The sequence below is a fragment of the Arachis stenosperma genome, chromosome 6 (genome assembly GCF_014773155.1).
Source record: "Arachis stenosperma cultivar V10309 chromosome 6, arast.V10309.gnm1.PFL2, whole genome shotgun sequence".
Taxonomy (NCBI): Eukaryota; Viridiplantae; Streptophyta; class Magnoliopsida; order Fabales; family Fabaceae; genus Arachis; species Arachis stenosperma.
In genome coordinates, this window is record NC_080382.1 from 20,608,216 (window position 1) to 20,624,113 (window position 15,898).

Sequence of the window (15,898 nt, forward strand, 5' to 3'; positions counted from 1 at the left end):
AACTATCAATTATCAACTATCAACTTTACATAAAATTAACTACACCCGAGTTTTCACCTTATTATAATACAAAAAGTTGTTCATCATACATATATATTTGTTTAAAAGAAGTTAAGTATTAATATATTATTCTTAGCATAATAATTTTAATTGAATAATTAACTCATGATAACGATATGTCTTTATATTGGCCAACAAAGAAATTTAAGAATAAAACCTCAAGTTATGACCTTTTGATATGGTTATATTATAGGAATCAAACACTTTTAATAATATAATAATAATAATACACTTTTAAATAAAGGTAATTGTGTACTAATATAATAATACACCTTTAAATCTTAATATTTGAACAAATTAAAAAGTTTTTAAATAATCTAATAATTATGATTAAATAATTTAAAATCCACCATAAAAAATAAAATAAAATCATTGAACTCTTAAAGAAGAAATTATTGTGTATAAAACATGAATAAAACACTAATAAAATAAAGTATATTTTTATACTATTCTTTTTTCTTTTCTAATGCCGTTTGTCACACGTGACATTCTCAACAATGATTGATATTGAAATTTGCTAATTGTTTATTCCTTTGCAAATTTTTCCTCTCACTATAGACATACACACAAATTACAAAACCACACAAATAAATAAATATATAAATAAATAAATAAATAAAGGTAGTTGGTGTTGGGAAGTAATCAATTTCTTTCACTAATAAATAAACATATTTTTCCTTCCATTGGTTGTTACTATTATTATTATTATTAAACATATTTTCTTCCTTCATTCAATAGGTTGTTACCATTGTTTCAATCAGATAATAATAACAATAATAGTTTAATATTATTATTATATAATACAATAATATGAAATTTATATATCTTGGGATTGCCACTTGTCTAGGCTTCCCCAAACTGTGGATTCTTGTTCTTTCTCTGTAAACTTTGCTCTTAACTTCTTACCCTTTTGTTTGCTTCTTCTCACACTCTCTCTCTTTCCTCTTCTTTCTTCAGGTATCTCTTTCTCTCTTTTCTGTCATCTCTTCACTTTTTCTCTTTCAAATTATTATTCTTTTTCTTCTGTGTATGGTGTTTTTCCATGTTTTGTTATTCCAAACCATAGCATATTAATAAGAATAAAATAATAATAATAAAATTGTTTTCTGTTCCTTGTTTGTCATGTGTTTTTGTGTTCTTTGTTTCTGGTGTTGCGGAATTTTGTTTGGTTTTCTGAACCATGTTTGGTTACATAGGTTTCTGCTACCTGCTGCTACTGTTCTTGCAACTCTAGATGAAAAAAGAATGCTTTTTTTTATTATTTTTTTGCTTAGTTAAACCAAACAAAGCAAAACCCTTTTTTTCCTTTTCTTGATAGTGTTGTATTACATGGTATGCTTAATAAATGAAAGTGCCACAGTCCTAAGTGCATGGTAACTGAAATTACTTTCATTCATTGAAAGTTTTCTTAGCTGAAATATGCAGGAGCAGGATCTAGGTACTAGTTCAATGAAGTGGTGGTGTTGTTTCATAGAATCCCCTTACCATGTTTTAGTTTCCTTTTTCCATGCAAATTATGAATTCGCCGCCGTAGGTACCGGTGAGAGTTTAGTCTAGTGGTAAGCGAGTTGAACCATGAAGGAAATACCAAAAGTTCAAAATTTTTTGAAGATAGTTCTTGGAAGAGTGCATAGGCATATTGATGAATGTATGAAAGTATGATGTTGAAGGTTTGGAAGAGTACTAACTCTTTTAGTTGTCCATTTTTGGAGGGTAAAACTAAAATTGAAAAAGAAAAAAATTTTTGGAAGAAAACAAAAATTGTTAAATTATCCCATGAAATTTGAGTGCTTAGCCTTATAATAAAATAATCTTTTTGTTTGTACTTGGGGGACTTCTATATTATGAATTTTTCCGAAATTCAGTCTTTCATCATTAACATGTTCATCCATTTTTGGCAATTTCCTTTTTAGGCTTAATCCACAGAGAAATTCCCAACTAAGATTCCATGGAAGAGGTAACATTATAGCTTCTCAAAGCCTCATTGGAGAAGATGTTTATGTGAACTAGATTTCGAAGAAGGGACCAAGAATAATAACTAAACCTCTCATTTTCAAATTGCAAAGTCATATATATTATATATCATATATCATATCATCATCATGTATCAGAACCAGGCCTTTCCTTCAGGATCCTATGAAGAAATGTTATCTGGGAATTCCCTATTAACTCATCATAACTATGGCGATTCGGTTGGAGGAGGAGGACACAACAATGAGCTGAAGTTCATCACCTCTCTAGGTGAATCAATGACTATGCAGCCTCTTGAAGAGCATTCCAATGCTGCTGCGACCGGCGATCCATCTTGCAACTCTTTTGGTGATCAAAACATTCAGTGCCAAGGTTTGTCGCTTAGCCTTGGATCGGTTATGCCTTCTATTGCAACATCAATGCCTCATCACTTTCAATACCCGCAGTATCACAACTCTAGCTTCACTTCACTGATGAATGCCATGCCAAACTTAAAGGGAAATAATGGATCATCTCTTAAGGATGATGAGGTGAGAAACACCGAATGCATGACCCCGCCAATGTCTTCCGGAGGATTCTACAACTCTATAAAGAGGGAAGGTTTGTATAACAATACTAATCATCCTTCAATGTGCCTCAGCGAAGGCCAGGTTGATCCAGGCCTACACGGATCGGCTGGTTTTTCCTCCAGTACTGCCTTAAACTCACAATACCTGAAGGCAGCACAGGAGTTGCTTGATGAAATAGTTAATGTTCGAAAGGCTTTGAAGCAACCCGGATTGGAGAAACAACAGAGTTTTCGTGATGCCGGATTAGATGGCTCCAAAGATTCTGATGGAAAATCTAATAGTCAATCTATGCAAGTATCTTCAGGTGCCAATGGTTCTGCTGTAAACTCTTCAACCGAGCTATCGCCGGCAGACCGACAGAATTTGTTGGACAAGAAGACAAAACTTTTGGCTATGTTAGATGAGGTAATTAAAATGCTATACCCTTTATAAGTCTTTATCTCTTCACTAATACTCTAATGTCATGATTTATTTAAATCCCAATGGAACTGATGAGAAATATCAGTGATTTGGTGACATTTAGTTTCATATGGTTGATCTTATATTATGCAAATTTAGTTTCATAAGTAGGTTGCATTATTGTTGAACCATATGCTTAGCTAGAATTTTCTTTGTGCTCATCATAGGTAGATAAAAGATACAGACAGTATTGCCATCAGATGCAAATTGTGGTATCATCATTTGATATGGTTGCCGGGTGTGGAGCTGCCGAACCGTACACTGCGCTTGCATTGCGCACAATTTCACGCCACTTTCGATGTTTGCGCGACGCCATCAGTGGCCAGATTCAAGTGACTCAGAGGAGCCTTGGAGAGCAAGAGGGAATACCTCGGCTCCGCTACGTCGATCAGCAACTAAGGCAACAAAAGGCACTTCAGCAACTTGGTGTGATGAGGCAAGCTTGGAGACCTCAGAGGGGACTTCCTGAGAGCTCTGTTTCTATACTTCGCGCGTGGCTATTCGAGCATTTCCTTCATCCGTAAGTCACCTTATATCTTTTCTTAATCAACAGTGATATTCATATTAGAATAGATAATTCTTGGAGAGTTTATTTGATAATTTCTATTCAAATTTTTCATTCTTATCAGTTATCCAAAGGATTCAGAGAAGATTATGCTGGCAAGGCAAACAGGCTTGACCAGAAACCAGGTACAATTTAATGTTTTCCTAACTGCACATTATGTTCATATATGATTATTATGAGTTAAGGCCAAAAGATCAAGAATCTACAAATATTTCCATGGTATCAAGTTAGTTCACTAGAAATTTTGTACATTAATTTGGCCCCTTAATTTAGATCACCTTATATGTAGAAGCTTCTGTTTCGGTCAATTGCCAACAGAGTAGATTTGTTAAATGTATTCAACCTTCCCGGGACGACCGGTGAATTTTCTACCTTTTGGGCTAATTTGCTAGCATGTTAACCATTTTTGTACCATTTGAAGATTGATTTCATAGGTAATAAAATATACACTCCAAAAATAAGCACCATGAAGTTGCTAAGCTTTTAATATTGGTTCATTTTAGGTGGCAAATTGGTTCATAAATGCAAGGGTGCGGCTATGGAAGCCAATGGTTGAAGAAATGTATAAAGAAGAATTTGGTGACTCTGAGATGAGTTGCAACCTCTTATCTGAAAACAGCATACCAAAAGCTTCAAGAGATGATGTTCAAGTTTCTGATAATAACAAAAGAGAAGAATCACAAGAAAATTTGGCAGCTGTTGATGATAGTGTTCAACATGGTATCCAAAGTAGCGATTATGGTGAAAACCTCATGGATTCTTCTTCTTCAAGGACTAGTAGGAAATTGCAACAATGTGATCAAAGATTTAACATGAAAAACACACCGTTTTCAAATGCTTCTACAATACAAATCAATCACCATAATGGTCATGATGATGGTAATGGTTGCTTAGCTTCTACTCATGCAACATATGATTATTCCGCGTTGGGAAACTTTGCGGCCGTTGGTGGCCATGTGTCCCTTGCGCTCGAGTTGAGGAACCGCGAGAGCAATGGATTAGGCATGTCAAATGGTGATGAGATACACAACAAAAGAAGTAGTAACCAGACTTTGGCTTCTTCATCTGAGAATGATTTGTTGGATTATCATTTGACAGAACAAGAGAAGCAACAGCAACAACAACAACACAAGTTTGGAAATCCACAACAACGGTTGTTACACGAGTTTGTTGTTTGAAATTTGAAAGTTAAGCTACATAGAAGTAGAAATTAGATCTATGATGTTGCTTCTTGTTGATAAAAAAAATTACTGCATCCAATATACTTAATCAAAATGATAATGTATTTTGTAATTGTAATGGTGTATTGTAGTACTTATACTTTCATGCCACGCCCAAATTGCTTTTGGACATCCAAAATTAATGTTGTTGATAAAAGTTTTCATCTCCATTCCATACCAGTAGTTCTAGTTTTGTTTAAATGTTTAAGTATTTGTGGTCACTTTATCAATCACCTCAACAATGAGGCAATAATTGGATCAGCAGCAAGGTTTATTTTAGCTTCACAGAATCTTCATGCACATAATGTTACTAAACTAGATACTCATTTTCTTTCTTTCTACTATTGATTTTTGTCATTCTTTTTGGGTGAATTATTTCAAATTCATTAAGAGCTGCCATGACTATGCAGGTTCACAAGTTCTTCTGGTTTGCTCAATCATTTTTGGCTGCCAGCTACCGTGAAATAATTTATTATAAATTTATAATATTCTAACTGTGTAGCGCTGCTAATCTGCTATGAACAAATATAACAGAAAAGAAACAACCGCAACTATTGTTACATTCTTCAACCTGCTATTGTATTTTTGTTGTGCCAAAACAAAAATAAGCATTTCGATTCAAGCAAATTTCCAAACTTTGCTAATTCATTCAATACTTACATAACATATATGATTACATTTCTCTACAATTTTATTCCATCTAAGCCATTGAAGCATACAAGCAGCAACCAAATTTTATCATGACTCAGAATAAGGTATAGGCGTCATGCTCTAATAATCAGGGATGGCAGAAAAGCGGTATCCTTGGGCACCTCGCCATGCATAATACGCAAGTCGAGTCTCATAAAAGCCTGTGGCCGAAAAAACAGTACTATGTTGCAGGATTAGCCAATAAAAGATTGTGATAACAAAAAAAAAAAAAAATAATAAAGGTTGCATGATATAAGCAAACTAGATTTCTTTGGTCTACTATTGCAATTGCACTATCTTATGAACAAACAAGACAATCGAGAAAATTGTCAAGAAACATCATCTCACTTGGAAACGCACATCGATAAAAGCCTTTTTGTAGTCCTACTAGACGGAAGATGGTTAAAATATATCGATAAATTATAATGATAACATGATTATATATTGTCATTCTGTTGAAACAGTCTTCGGTGATTCAATACAAAGGTTGGTAAACAAAAGGAGGCAGCACAGTTTATGTTGTGATGTGAAGTCAATACCGTCAATTTCACTGAAGTTATTTGAACACTAACAAAAACGGATCCTATACGCTTGCCATGCTAGATGGAGCACTCAAAATTATCTTTATGGTTCATATTACAGAACCATCACCAAATTCATCTAAAGGCATATTCGCAGGCTCAGTTGCCAGAAACAGTAACTCCCCTGTTCTTTATGGTAAACTAGAGCAACTAGTGTAAATAAGTAACACACATGACATTCTGGTAAACCCAACATACCTGGGAGAAAGCTAAGAAACCCCAGGGCTAAAAGGCCATAAGCTTGAGAACGATCTCCTCCCATATGACCAGTGAAGATGAAGTATGATAGAAACAAAAGTCCTGTCCCAAGGAATAACAGAAAGAGAGCTAGAGCAATGGATTTCCAGGGAACTTTTTCCAAACTTTTTGGTGTATAATCAAATCGAGGATCGAACGGTCTATTCCGATTACGAATATCATCATCCTCATCTGTAGGAAGAGATGTGTAGCGGACATTGCGCCTAGTTGCCATTTCCTGAGTTCTTTGCTCCTAAGTTATGTGACACAAAACAATCCGAGGCTGCCCTCAAACAAGATAGAATAAAAAGGTTACATTAGATTTAAATCTGATGAGTGCCAAAAAAGAACTTAACCAGAAATTCTAACCCCAGACAACAAAATTATAGAGACTGGGATTCTTTCAGTCAAGGAAGGTTAGCTGCGTCAATGGATTGAAAAAACTACTATCACTTACACTAACAGATTTATGAACACAGAACATACAATAATATGACAAATTTCAGTATTTCATAACAATATTATCATAAACACTATACATGCAAACTGTTTATAATTCACTGTAGTCCTAATCCTACTTAAACATACACAATAAATTTGTCTAGCATTTCTTTTTTTTCCCCTTTTTTTTAAAATTTACGCCATATATGCATCACTAAAAAAAGAGAACAAAAAACAAAAGCACAAATCTTGGGTTTTTAACACTGAATTATGATTTTCCAAACTTGAATTCCTTTAGAACTTACATGGCAGAATTATCAGAGCTGCAGATAATTATGAAACAGCACACATTAAGGTTTGGATATCATTTAATTTTAAACCCTAAGTTACGAGACCCTAGATTTACAGATTGCTTACGAGAACTGTTTAAGATGAACAAAGAGGGAAAAACTATCGGGATTTTCGATTTGCGAGGCTTACCGGTGCTTTGCCGATTGGTCGGAGAGAGTTCAGCCGCCGCCACCGCCGCCGCCGGAGGGAAAAGTGAAGCAAGCTATGAGGTGAAGTTAGAGGGATGCGAGATTTTACTTATTTGTTCCGAGAGACACACAAAAGATGAGTAAAGACCCGGTTCTTCTCCGTGTTCGTTCTCCGTTTTCCCGAACGACAAAAGGATCCTTATCTAAAAAAAAGACATTTCGACTCTTGACCTTTTTATTTTGGAATAATACGATTTTTTTGTTAAAAAATTTATTAAATAATAATAAAAATTAATTTTGTGGGGTTTTATTTGTATTTTATAGGAGTTTTAAATTCCGACAAAAATCTTTTCAACAATATAATCAATTACTATTACTATTACCATTATCTTTTTCATCCTCATTATTATCATTCTTACTTCTATTATTTTTATTATGTAACCATATTTTATCATTATCATTATCTCTTTTACCGTCATCATTACCAATACCAATATTATCAACATTAAAGTTTTCTTCTTTCATTTTTTATTCCATGTTATTTTTTTTCTTTAAAAGGTATTATACTATAATTACTTTTATTTTGTGGCATCATTTTTATCAATGGTTTTTCTTCACTTAACCACCATTGATGAAAGAATTTTTTAAAAACAAAGTTATTAATAGTTTGTGGAGGTTTAAAACCCCCTACAAAATACAAATAAAACCCCCTCACAAAATTAATTTTTATTATTATTTAATAAATCTTTTAACAGAGGGACCGTATTGTCCCATAATAAAAAGATTGAGGGTCGAAGTGTCCATTTTTTGTGGACAGTGATCGTTTTGTCCTTCGTAAAAAGGGACGAGGATCGGATTGAGTGTTTACTCTACAAAAGATGAAAGTCACCTTTAAATTGTAAGTGTACTTTAATACTTAAAAACAATTATTATTAGTTTGAATAAATTATCATTTGTACTCGTAAAAGATGCAGACGTTGATAAATGTACTCATAAAAGAATAAAACGAGTCAACAAAAAAAAAAGAATAAAACGATAATTGTAACCACGAAAGATAGCCTTCATATGCCAAGAGTATCCAAATGTTGGTTATGCAATTTAGGAATGAACGCGGATTCGATATGGCTAAAATTTCGATCCGATCTACACTAAAATCATCAGATCGGATCCAATATCCGTAGTTTTTTAGTTTGGATCCGATCCGATGCGCATATTTGTGGATCGGATAGAATATCGGATATATCCACAAAACACAAAAATATTTTTAAAAGCTTATTTTTATTAAAAAATATCAATAAAATTCATTTTTTCTATTTTTAAAATATATTTACTCTTAAAATAAACATATTTTTTTAAATAATAAATTAAAATAATACAATATATGATAATTATTAGTTGAAATAAAATATAAAAAGAATATTTATTTATTTATTTATTTATTTATTTCTTTATTTTTGCGGATACCTACACAAAATCCACAATCCGATTCGATTAGTGTGCGGATCTTATCCGACAGCCTTGCAGATCGGATCCATATCCGCAATTTCGAATTAGATTCGGATAAATACTGCGGATATGCAGATTGGATCCGATCCATTAACACCCCTAACTTGTAATTGGTCTGTTGGGGTATTTTTAACACACGAAAATCATTTTTTGTAGTTACAATTGTCATTTTATTCTTATATGGGTACATTTGTTAACGTCCGTATATTTTATGGGTACAAATAGTAATTTATTCTTATTAGTTTATTACCATGAGTATGTATACAAAATTTAGTTATAAAATATAGGTTAATACTTAATATATAAAATACATATTAAAAAATATGTATATAATAAATTATTTAAATTAATTAATTTATTATTATTATTATTAAAAAAATTTATAATGTATATTTCTTTTATTTTTATTTAACAAAAACATCAAACAAACCAATCAAATTGGTTATTAATGAATTCTCATTCTAATATTTTAGTTTGAATAAATTTTAGAATAATATTATATATTTAAGTTTTTTTTATGAATTAAGTTTTATTAAGTTAAATAATAAGATTTAAAATAATACTAGTTATAATTTATAATTAATTTTTATTATATTAGATCAACTTAGTTAAATTTAATTAAAAAAAATTTAAATATATAATATTATTTTAAATTTTAATAATCATTTTTTATTAGAATTTAATAGATTTAGTGAACTTGTCTTTATTATTGTTGTTTAAAAAAAACATTTTGAAAAAAAGAGCTTCAAATTGACACTCGTACTAAAAATATTTTTTAATTTAATAAAAAAATATTAATTTTGATTCACCGAAAATATAAAAGATGTTATAGAATTATTTAATTATATTTATTTTTTTAGATAATTTATTATTATATTATTAAATATATGTATAAAATTACTTCAGGAATTAAAAATATATATATTTTTTGGTGACTTTAAGTGTACTATTAAAATTAAATTAAAAAAAATGCAGCAAAACATTGATGATTAAAATATTTTTAAAAAAATAGAGAGACGAAGATATTGATGATGATTCTGGACTCCAGAGGAAATGCAAGTAAGTGAAACAGAGAAGTGAAGGGAAAAAGAGAAGAGAAGAGAAGAAGGTGTAACTGCAAAATGAGCGCATGCCCTCTCTATGGTTCCATAATCAAGCCACCATCATCATCAACAACCCTATCCCTTCTTCTTCGTAATCCTCCATTATCATGCAACTTCCCCACTCTCATTCTCAGGAACCGAAATTCCATCTTTGCCCTTCACTCATACGACGCCATTTCTACTCAAAACGCCATTCGCTTTGACGTACAAGATTCCACCGCAACTGATTCAGCTGAGGTAGTAGTGGAACCTGCTGAAGCACCTCCATCAGGTTCATGTTTGGATTCCTTATTATTCGTTATTCTATTTAGTTTAAGCTGTTAACATAAAAAAGAAGCCATTTTTTTTTCTTCCCAAACATGCCGTAGACAGTGTTGTTGCTGCTGCGAAACCTCAAGAGAAATTAACCAAGCTTCGGAAGAAGAAAGTACTATTTCAAGAAGACGATGACACCATCGACAACCGCTTCAAGCTCCGCAATGGACGAGAGGTTAGTAATTTGAGTGCACAGAACTAATTATCAGCAACAGGAAAAAAATGGAATTAATTGATTTTTATTTTTTTATAAATTGTTAATTATTGTCATGAAACCACTTGTGTAAATTGGTATTTTGAAGTGTGAATCTCGCTTTTTGTTTGTTAAAATTCTTTTTTTTGGAACAACAAATATCGAATTCTAAACTTTTTTTTTTTCGTCATGGAATGAAATTCCTTAGTATCTAACAATTACTATTTGAAGGTATTTGAAGAGAAAGCTTATTTGGTAGGGGTAGAAAGGAAGGGAGATAATGAGGATGTGTTTGGGATAGAAGAATCTCTGAGGGAATTGGAACAGCTAGCTGACACTGCTGGCTTAATGGTTGTTGGCTCTACCTACCAGAAGTAAGTTCTAAGTTCTAACTGCTTTGTAATTTATTTGTTTTTCTTGGTTTGGTTTGCCTTCAATTTGAAACATAGCATAGTTCAACACAAAGGTCGACTTCCCAATGCATTGAAGGTGAGAGTTATGTTTATGTTGCTTGAGAGGAGGGAAATCTTGGTCACTGAATTATTTATGGATAGTGAAGATTACAGAAGTTATTTAAAAAGCTGTATGGTAACTTAAAATAGTTGAATAACTTTATGTGTTATTATATTAATATTTATTATTCAGTGGTCAAGATTCAAGATTTACTTATTTTGTTCTCACCAATGACCAGCCTTACAACTTGATATGCTCGATCTGATGTTGTATCTAATTCTATTCTTTGTGCTTACACTGCGAAAATTCTTTGGGAATAGAGTGCAGGCATTGTAGTTATCTTCTGCGTGCATGACAAACTAGTAACTGAGTCTCTTTGATTCCATTTGTTTTCAACTACCTGAAGGCCACTTCTTATTTATGACAGGAGCTGTATTTAGTTTATTCTTTTCTTCGTCCCAAATTCTTCTGTTGATGTTAATAGATAGGCATTCAGTCTATGTCTCTTACTATTTCTTTTCCCCTTCATCATGCTGTCAATAATTAATCAACGGATTTCCTTACTGTGTTGTATGATTACTGTTTCCAGGATAAGCTATCCTCTCTCTCTCTTTGAAAATGGTTGATTGCTGAATACATATATGTCCTTTTACTGTTTCTTTTGAGATAAAGTATTGTCAGTTGACTCAATTTTTGAGTTGCTGTGAAATTTGTACAGGCTTACTTCTCCAAACCCAAGGACATACATTGGCTCTGGAAAGGTTTCTGAAATTAAGAGTGCAATCCATGCCTTGGACGTTGAAACTGTAATTTTTGATGATGAGCTATCACCTGGGTAAGGGCCCCTTTATATATATATGATGATTGATTTGAAACATATTGAATTTTATAGTCATGTTGCCGCAAAAGCAATGCCACTTTGGGTCTCACACGACATTAATGTCCCTTGTTAATTCTAGGCAATTGCGCAACCTGGAAAAGGTTTTTGGTGGGGACGTGAGAGTTTGTGATCGAACTGCTCTCATCCTTGATATATTTAATCAGCGAGCAGCAACACATGAAGCATCCTTACAGGCAATTATATATATATATATATGGAAAATTTTTTTCTCTTCTATTTTGTGTTTCGTTGCCAGAGCCAGCTTTGGCAAGTAGGAGAACCTAAATCCCATTTCTAAAATCATATGGTCATTCTAGGTTTCATTAGCACAAATGGAATACCAACTACCTCGTCTAACAAAAATGTGGACACATCTTGAGCGTCAATCAGGAGGAAAGGTGAAGGGAATGGGAGAAAAACAAATAGAAGTGGACAAGCGTATTTTGCGAAACCAAGTAAGCAGCTTTTTACAACCACGCCAAAGTTAAAATCAGCTATATTTCATTCAATTAATGTGCTGTGTGCTTATGTCATTCTATCTGTGAAGTTATGTAGGCACATTGTATATCCGATTAGTAATCTTTCGTTACATAGATTATGCATTTCTTCACTGTTATTTCTGCTTTCTCTCTGGAATCTCAGTTTTTGAGTAATATTCTGATGCCTTTGCTTTGACAGATTGGTGCACTTAAGAAAGAGCTAGAATCTGTTAGGAAACACCGACAGCAGTACCGTAACAGGCGTTTCTCAGTACCTGTGCCGGTGGTAGCCTTGGTTAGTTCCTTAAAAGTATATTGAAGCCATTTTTTTTGCTTTTGCTGATATTGTCTTTGTAGCTTATACATCATGGTAATGTATATTACATAAGTTATCATTCTTTGTATATTCTTTGTGTTGACACTTTTTTATTTGACATTGTAGGTTGGGTACACAAATGCTGGAAAGAGTACCCTTTTAAATCAATTAACTGGGGCAGATGTTTTTGCCGAGGATAAATTATTTGCAACTTTAGATCCAACTACAAGGAGGGTCCAGGTTAGTCAAAGTATACTTGGAGAGCATTCATTTTCTTTTAATTTACAAATGATCCATTCTTGTTACATTCTTGTTTGCTTTCAACTATTGTGCATATATTAAAATGAGATTCCACTCCAAAAAAATAAGAACTAATAAAAATAGGTTATTCTTTATCTAAGAGAATAGCCATGTTCCATGGTTAAATTATGCAATGGCTGTACAGCCAAAAAAAAAATATGTTTCCAACTTAAATACAATATAATTAAGTTTTTACAATTCAGATCATTGTTAATTTAACATGCCATGCTTTCTTTGTCTGCTTTCAACCAGCTGAAGAATGGAAAGGAGTTTCTCCTAACAGACACTGTTGGTTTTATTCAGAAATTGCCAACTCAACTGGTATGAAAGTTAACCCTTTTAAAAATATTGTTTCTCTGTTATATGACCAAAATGTTGATGCTTATTTGGTGTTTTACTTGTAACATTATCAACTGTGAAATTCACTTGTTACTGACTTCTCCTTTCTGACTTCTGTAGGTTGCTGCCTTCAGAGCTACCCTGGAGGAGATATCAGAGTCGTCACTTCTGGTGCATGTAGTTGATATCAGGTGAGAGGAACTTCATTATTGGTAAAACTGCTGAGAGGGAACTTTATTATCAGAGAATGGAAAAATAATAGAGATACTGGTGTTGACCTCTACATTATTATCTCATTAATTACGTTTTGTTTAGTGCAGTCATCCCCTGGCAGAGCAACAAATAAATGCTGTTGACAAAGTTCTGTTAGAACTAGATGTATCATCTATTCCAAGATTGATGGTTTGGAACAAGGTATTGGAGAATAGTTTGTTAGTTTGTGTGAAAATAAGTTTTGTTTTTCTTTTTATTTTTGGATCAAATTCTTTTATCGAGATGAAGAGAAGAAATATAGAAAAAGATAGGACAAGATATCCTCTAATACGAAACGAACAAAAGAAAAGAAAAAAACTATCAATGAAGTAGAGCTTCTTTAATCACCCTGTTGGTTAAGAGGACCAAGACGAATTTTGTTCCTTTCATTAATGAGCTTTACCAAGCGCCCTAAGTTTCTCTTACAGCATGAACTAGAAGTTGAAAATTTGTGTATATCTGAATTCTTATGTCAGGTTGATAAGGCTAGTGATCCCCAGAAAATCAGGTTAGAAGCTGAAAATAGAGATGATGTTGTATGCATATCTGCATTATCGGGTGATGGCCTACCAGAATTCTGTAACGCAGTTCAAGAAAAATTGAAGGTACAGAACTTGAAAGTCATTTTGAATATAATCTACATATGCACTGTATTATATCTTGCTTTCAATTTGTTAGAACATTTGCAATTTGCTCATTAAAACTTTTCTTCTTTTACAGGACTCCATGGTGTGGGTTGAAGCTTTGGTACCATTTGAAAATGGAGACCTTCTCAGCACCATACACCAAGTTGGAATGGTTGAGAAAACTGTAAGTAAATATTTCCATTCTCATTTACCAAAAGCCACATTTCGATCAGTGCCTTGAATATTCTTGCCTTTTAAACTATTATAGGTTATATTTTATTGAGTTTAATTTCTATGTATTGTTAAGAGTTTTACACTAACTTATAATCAAGTATTGCCACATAAGCAAAGGTAATTTACTTCGACAACCAGTATCTAAAAAAGAAACGACATTTGCCTACATGGTAGTACTTGATTACATGTTAGTGTAAAACTTTTCGACACTGACAATACATAAAAGTTAAACTCAATTTGCCTATGTAGCAACACTGTACTGGATATCAGTGTAAAATGCATTGCAATTAAGCTCTATTTTGTTTATCATGTCATGATTTTCTTCCTACCTTACAGTTTCACTTTGAATTCACATTTAGGAACACACAGAGCAAGGGACATATATCAAGGCACATGTGCCCCTTCGTTTTGCAAGATTGCTGACACCCATGAGGCAAATGTGTAGATCCCAATCTTAACTTCTTAAATGTATATAATTTGGTAGTTTATAAAGTTATAAATATCTTTTGTATCATACATGTCACTTTAAAGATGTACATATTTATGTAATTCTTGTAATCATACTCCTTTGCCCTTTAAAAATGGAGATACATATATGACTAAGGAACTATGGGAATGCAAGTTTTGCAAAATGTGATTGCAACTACATTTGTCATACATGATTCCATTCCTTTCTTTGTTTTCAAACATTAAGATGGCATATTCTGCAAAATTCCTGAGATACATCAGCAATAACCAATAGCACATTAGCAGAGATGTGGTGTGCTTTATATATAAAAAAAAACTTGGTGATGTTTCAAAGGTACTCAGAGTAATGCTACCAACATTTTAAATTTGATTACATTTTATTGTGAAATATATTAAGTTTGATTCAATAAATGTATAATTATGTTGCTTATGTATCATGATTTTAGTGATCAAATATTGTATTAATATGCATAAGAATTTCTAGCTGTTGACTAGTGTATGCCCAAGTCATGAAATCAAAATTGCTGACTCTAAAGTATGAACTGCCTTTACCAACTCTTTGAAACATTTCACCTTAAGCAATTCACAGTGCAATATGGTTCAATATTGAAGTTCACCAATGTTCATTTGTGTAACATGAATGGAAACTGAAAGTATTGAGTAATGTCAGGCCCTCAGGGCACTTGTTCTATTCTTCGAACCAAAGTCCTCTCTCTTTTTCCTTGCATCCCATAAAGAAACCAAAGAAAGAAAGAAATACAGCTATTCAAATATTTTAACTTCTTTTGATAATAAATTATGACAAAGTCAAATTTCAATTGTTCTACACGTAAGAAATATCTTCTGAGATAATTTACATGAATCAACAAGGCAAGAGAATGTGATTATTCAGTATGAATAATAATACTCAAAAAAGAATAAATTTGTCTGATAAAAGATAAATTTGTCACTTTTAAAACTTTTTTGATATCATTTTTATCCCTTATAATTTTTTTGAAGGATGAGATTGGTGTTTATTGTAAATAAATAAAAGGCATCTAATGCAACAAGATGCCTAACTTTAGAGAATAAGTGTGACCCTTTATTTGGTCCCAAATCAAAGTGGCATTTCCCATGTGATCATGACAGATACATGTACATTTATTTCCATTTTCGGCCGAGT

General features: G+C 32.6%; 3 protein-coding genes across 5 annotated transcripts; 2 read left to right on the forward strand and 1 right to left on the reverse strand.

Moving 5' to 3' along the window:
* Positions 1-894: 894 nt before the first annotated feature.
* Positions 895-5,062, forward strand: LOC130933476 (BEL1-like homeodomain protein 7). 2 transcript variants are annotated; one of them, XM_057863112.1, is made up of 6 exons: positions 895-1,017; positions 1,974-2,017; positions 2,191-3,005; positions 3,227-3,579; positions 3,689-3,749; positions 4,128-5,062. In XM_057863112.1, the coding sequence occupies exons 3-6, from the start codon at positions 2,205-2,207 to the stop codon at positions 4,800-4,802; spliced, it is 1,890 nt and encodes a 629-aa protein (XP_057719095.1). In that variant the 5' UTR covers positions 895-1,017; positions 1,974-2,017; positions 2,191-2,204; the 3' UTR covers positions 4,803-5,062. The 2 variants fall into 2 exon arrangements, with proteins under 2 accessions (XP_057719095.1, XP_057719094.1); XM_057863111.1 differs by having other exon boundaries at positions 1,974-3,005; positions 4,128-5,061.
* A 336-nt stretch (positions 5,063-5,398) lies between these two features.
* Positions 5,399-7,469, reverse strand: LOC130933477 (uncharacterized). Its single transcript, XM_057863113.1, has 3 exons — positions 7,274-7,469; positions 6,314-6,635; positions 5,399-5,695 (listed from the first exon to the last, which is right to left on the reverse strand). The coding sequence occupies exons 2-3, from the start codon at positions 6,585-6,587 to the stop codon at positions 5,616-5,618; spliced, it is 354 nt and encodes a 117-aa protein (XP_057719096.1). The 5' UTR covers positions 6,588-6,635; positions 7,274-7,469; the 3' UTR covers positions 5,399-5,615.
* Positions 7,470-9,798: 2,329 nt separating this feature from the next.
* Positions 9,799-14,915, forward strand: LOC130932571 (uncharacterized). 2 transcript variants are annotated; one of them, XM_057861917.1, is made up of 14 exons: positions 9,799-10,152; positions 10,250-10,371; positions 10,621-10,763; positions 11,561-11,677; positions 11,802-11,916; positions 12,040-12,177; positions 12,401-12,496; positions 12,644-12,757; positions 13,070-13,138; positions 13,277-13,347; positions 13,477-13,570; positions 13,885-14,013; positions 14,129-14,218; positions 14,628-14,915. In XM_057861917.1, exons 1-14 carry the CDS (start codon positions 9,900-9,902, stop codon positions 14,724-14,726), a joined length of 1,650 nt encoding a protein of 549 aa, XP_057717900.1. In that variant the 5' UTR covers positions 9,799-9,899; the 3' UTR covers positions 14,727-14,915. The 2 variants fall into 2 exon arrangements, with proteins under 2 accessions (XP_057717900.1, XP_057717901.1); XM_057861918.1 differs by lacking the exon at positions 9,799-10,152 and having other exon boundaries at positions 10,178-10,371; positions 10,631-10,763; positions 14,628-14,913.
* Positions 14,916-15,898: the final 983 nt, after the last annotated feature.

Coding starts and splice junctions, on each gene's coding strand:
- LOC130933476 (XM_057863111.1), top strand. CDS start 2,163: ATGTATCAGAACCAGGCCTTTCCTTCAGGATCCTATGAAGAAATGTTA. Junction 3,006..3,226: donor TTTTGGCTATGTTAGATGAG/GTAATTAAAATG, acceptor TGCTCATCATAG/GTAGATAAAAGATACAGACA. Junction 3,750..4,127: donor CAGGCTTGACCAGAAACCAG/GTACAATTTAAT, acceptor GGTTCATTTTAG/GTGGCAAATTGGTTCATAAA.
- LOC130933477 (XM_057863113.1), bottom strand. CDS start 6,587: ATGGCAACTAGGCGCAATGTCCGCTACACATCTCTTCCTACAGATGAG. Junction 5,696..6,313: donor GTTTCTTAGCTTTCTCCCAG/GTATGTTGGGTT, acceptor TTTCGGCCACAG/GCTTTTATGAGACTCGACTT.
- LOC130932571 (XM_057861917.1), top strand. CDS start 9,900: ATGAGCGCATGCCCTCTCTATGGTTCCATAATCAAGCCACCATCATCA. Junction 12,758..13,069: donor CAACTACAAGGAGGGTCCAG/GTTAGTCAAAGT, acceptor GCTTTCAACCAG/CTGAAGAATGGAAAGGAGTT. Junction 13,571..13,884: donor GATTGATGGTTTGGAACAAG/GTATTGGAGAAT, acceptor TTCTTATGTCAG/GTTGATAAGGCTAGTGATCC.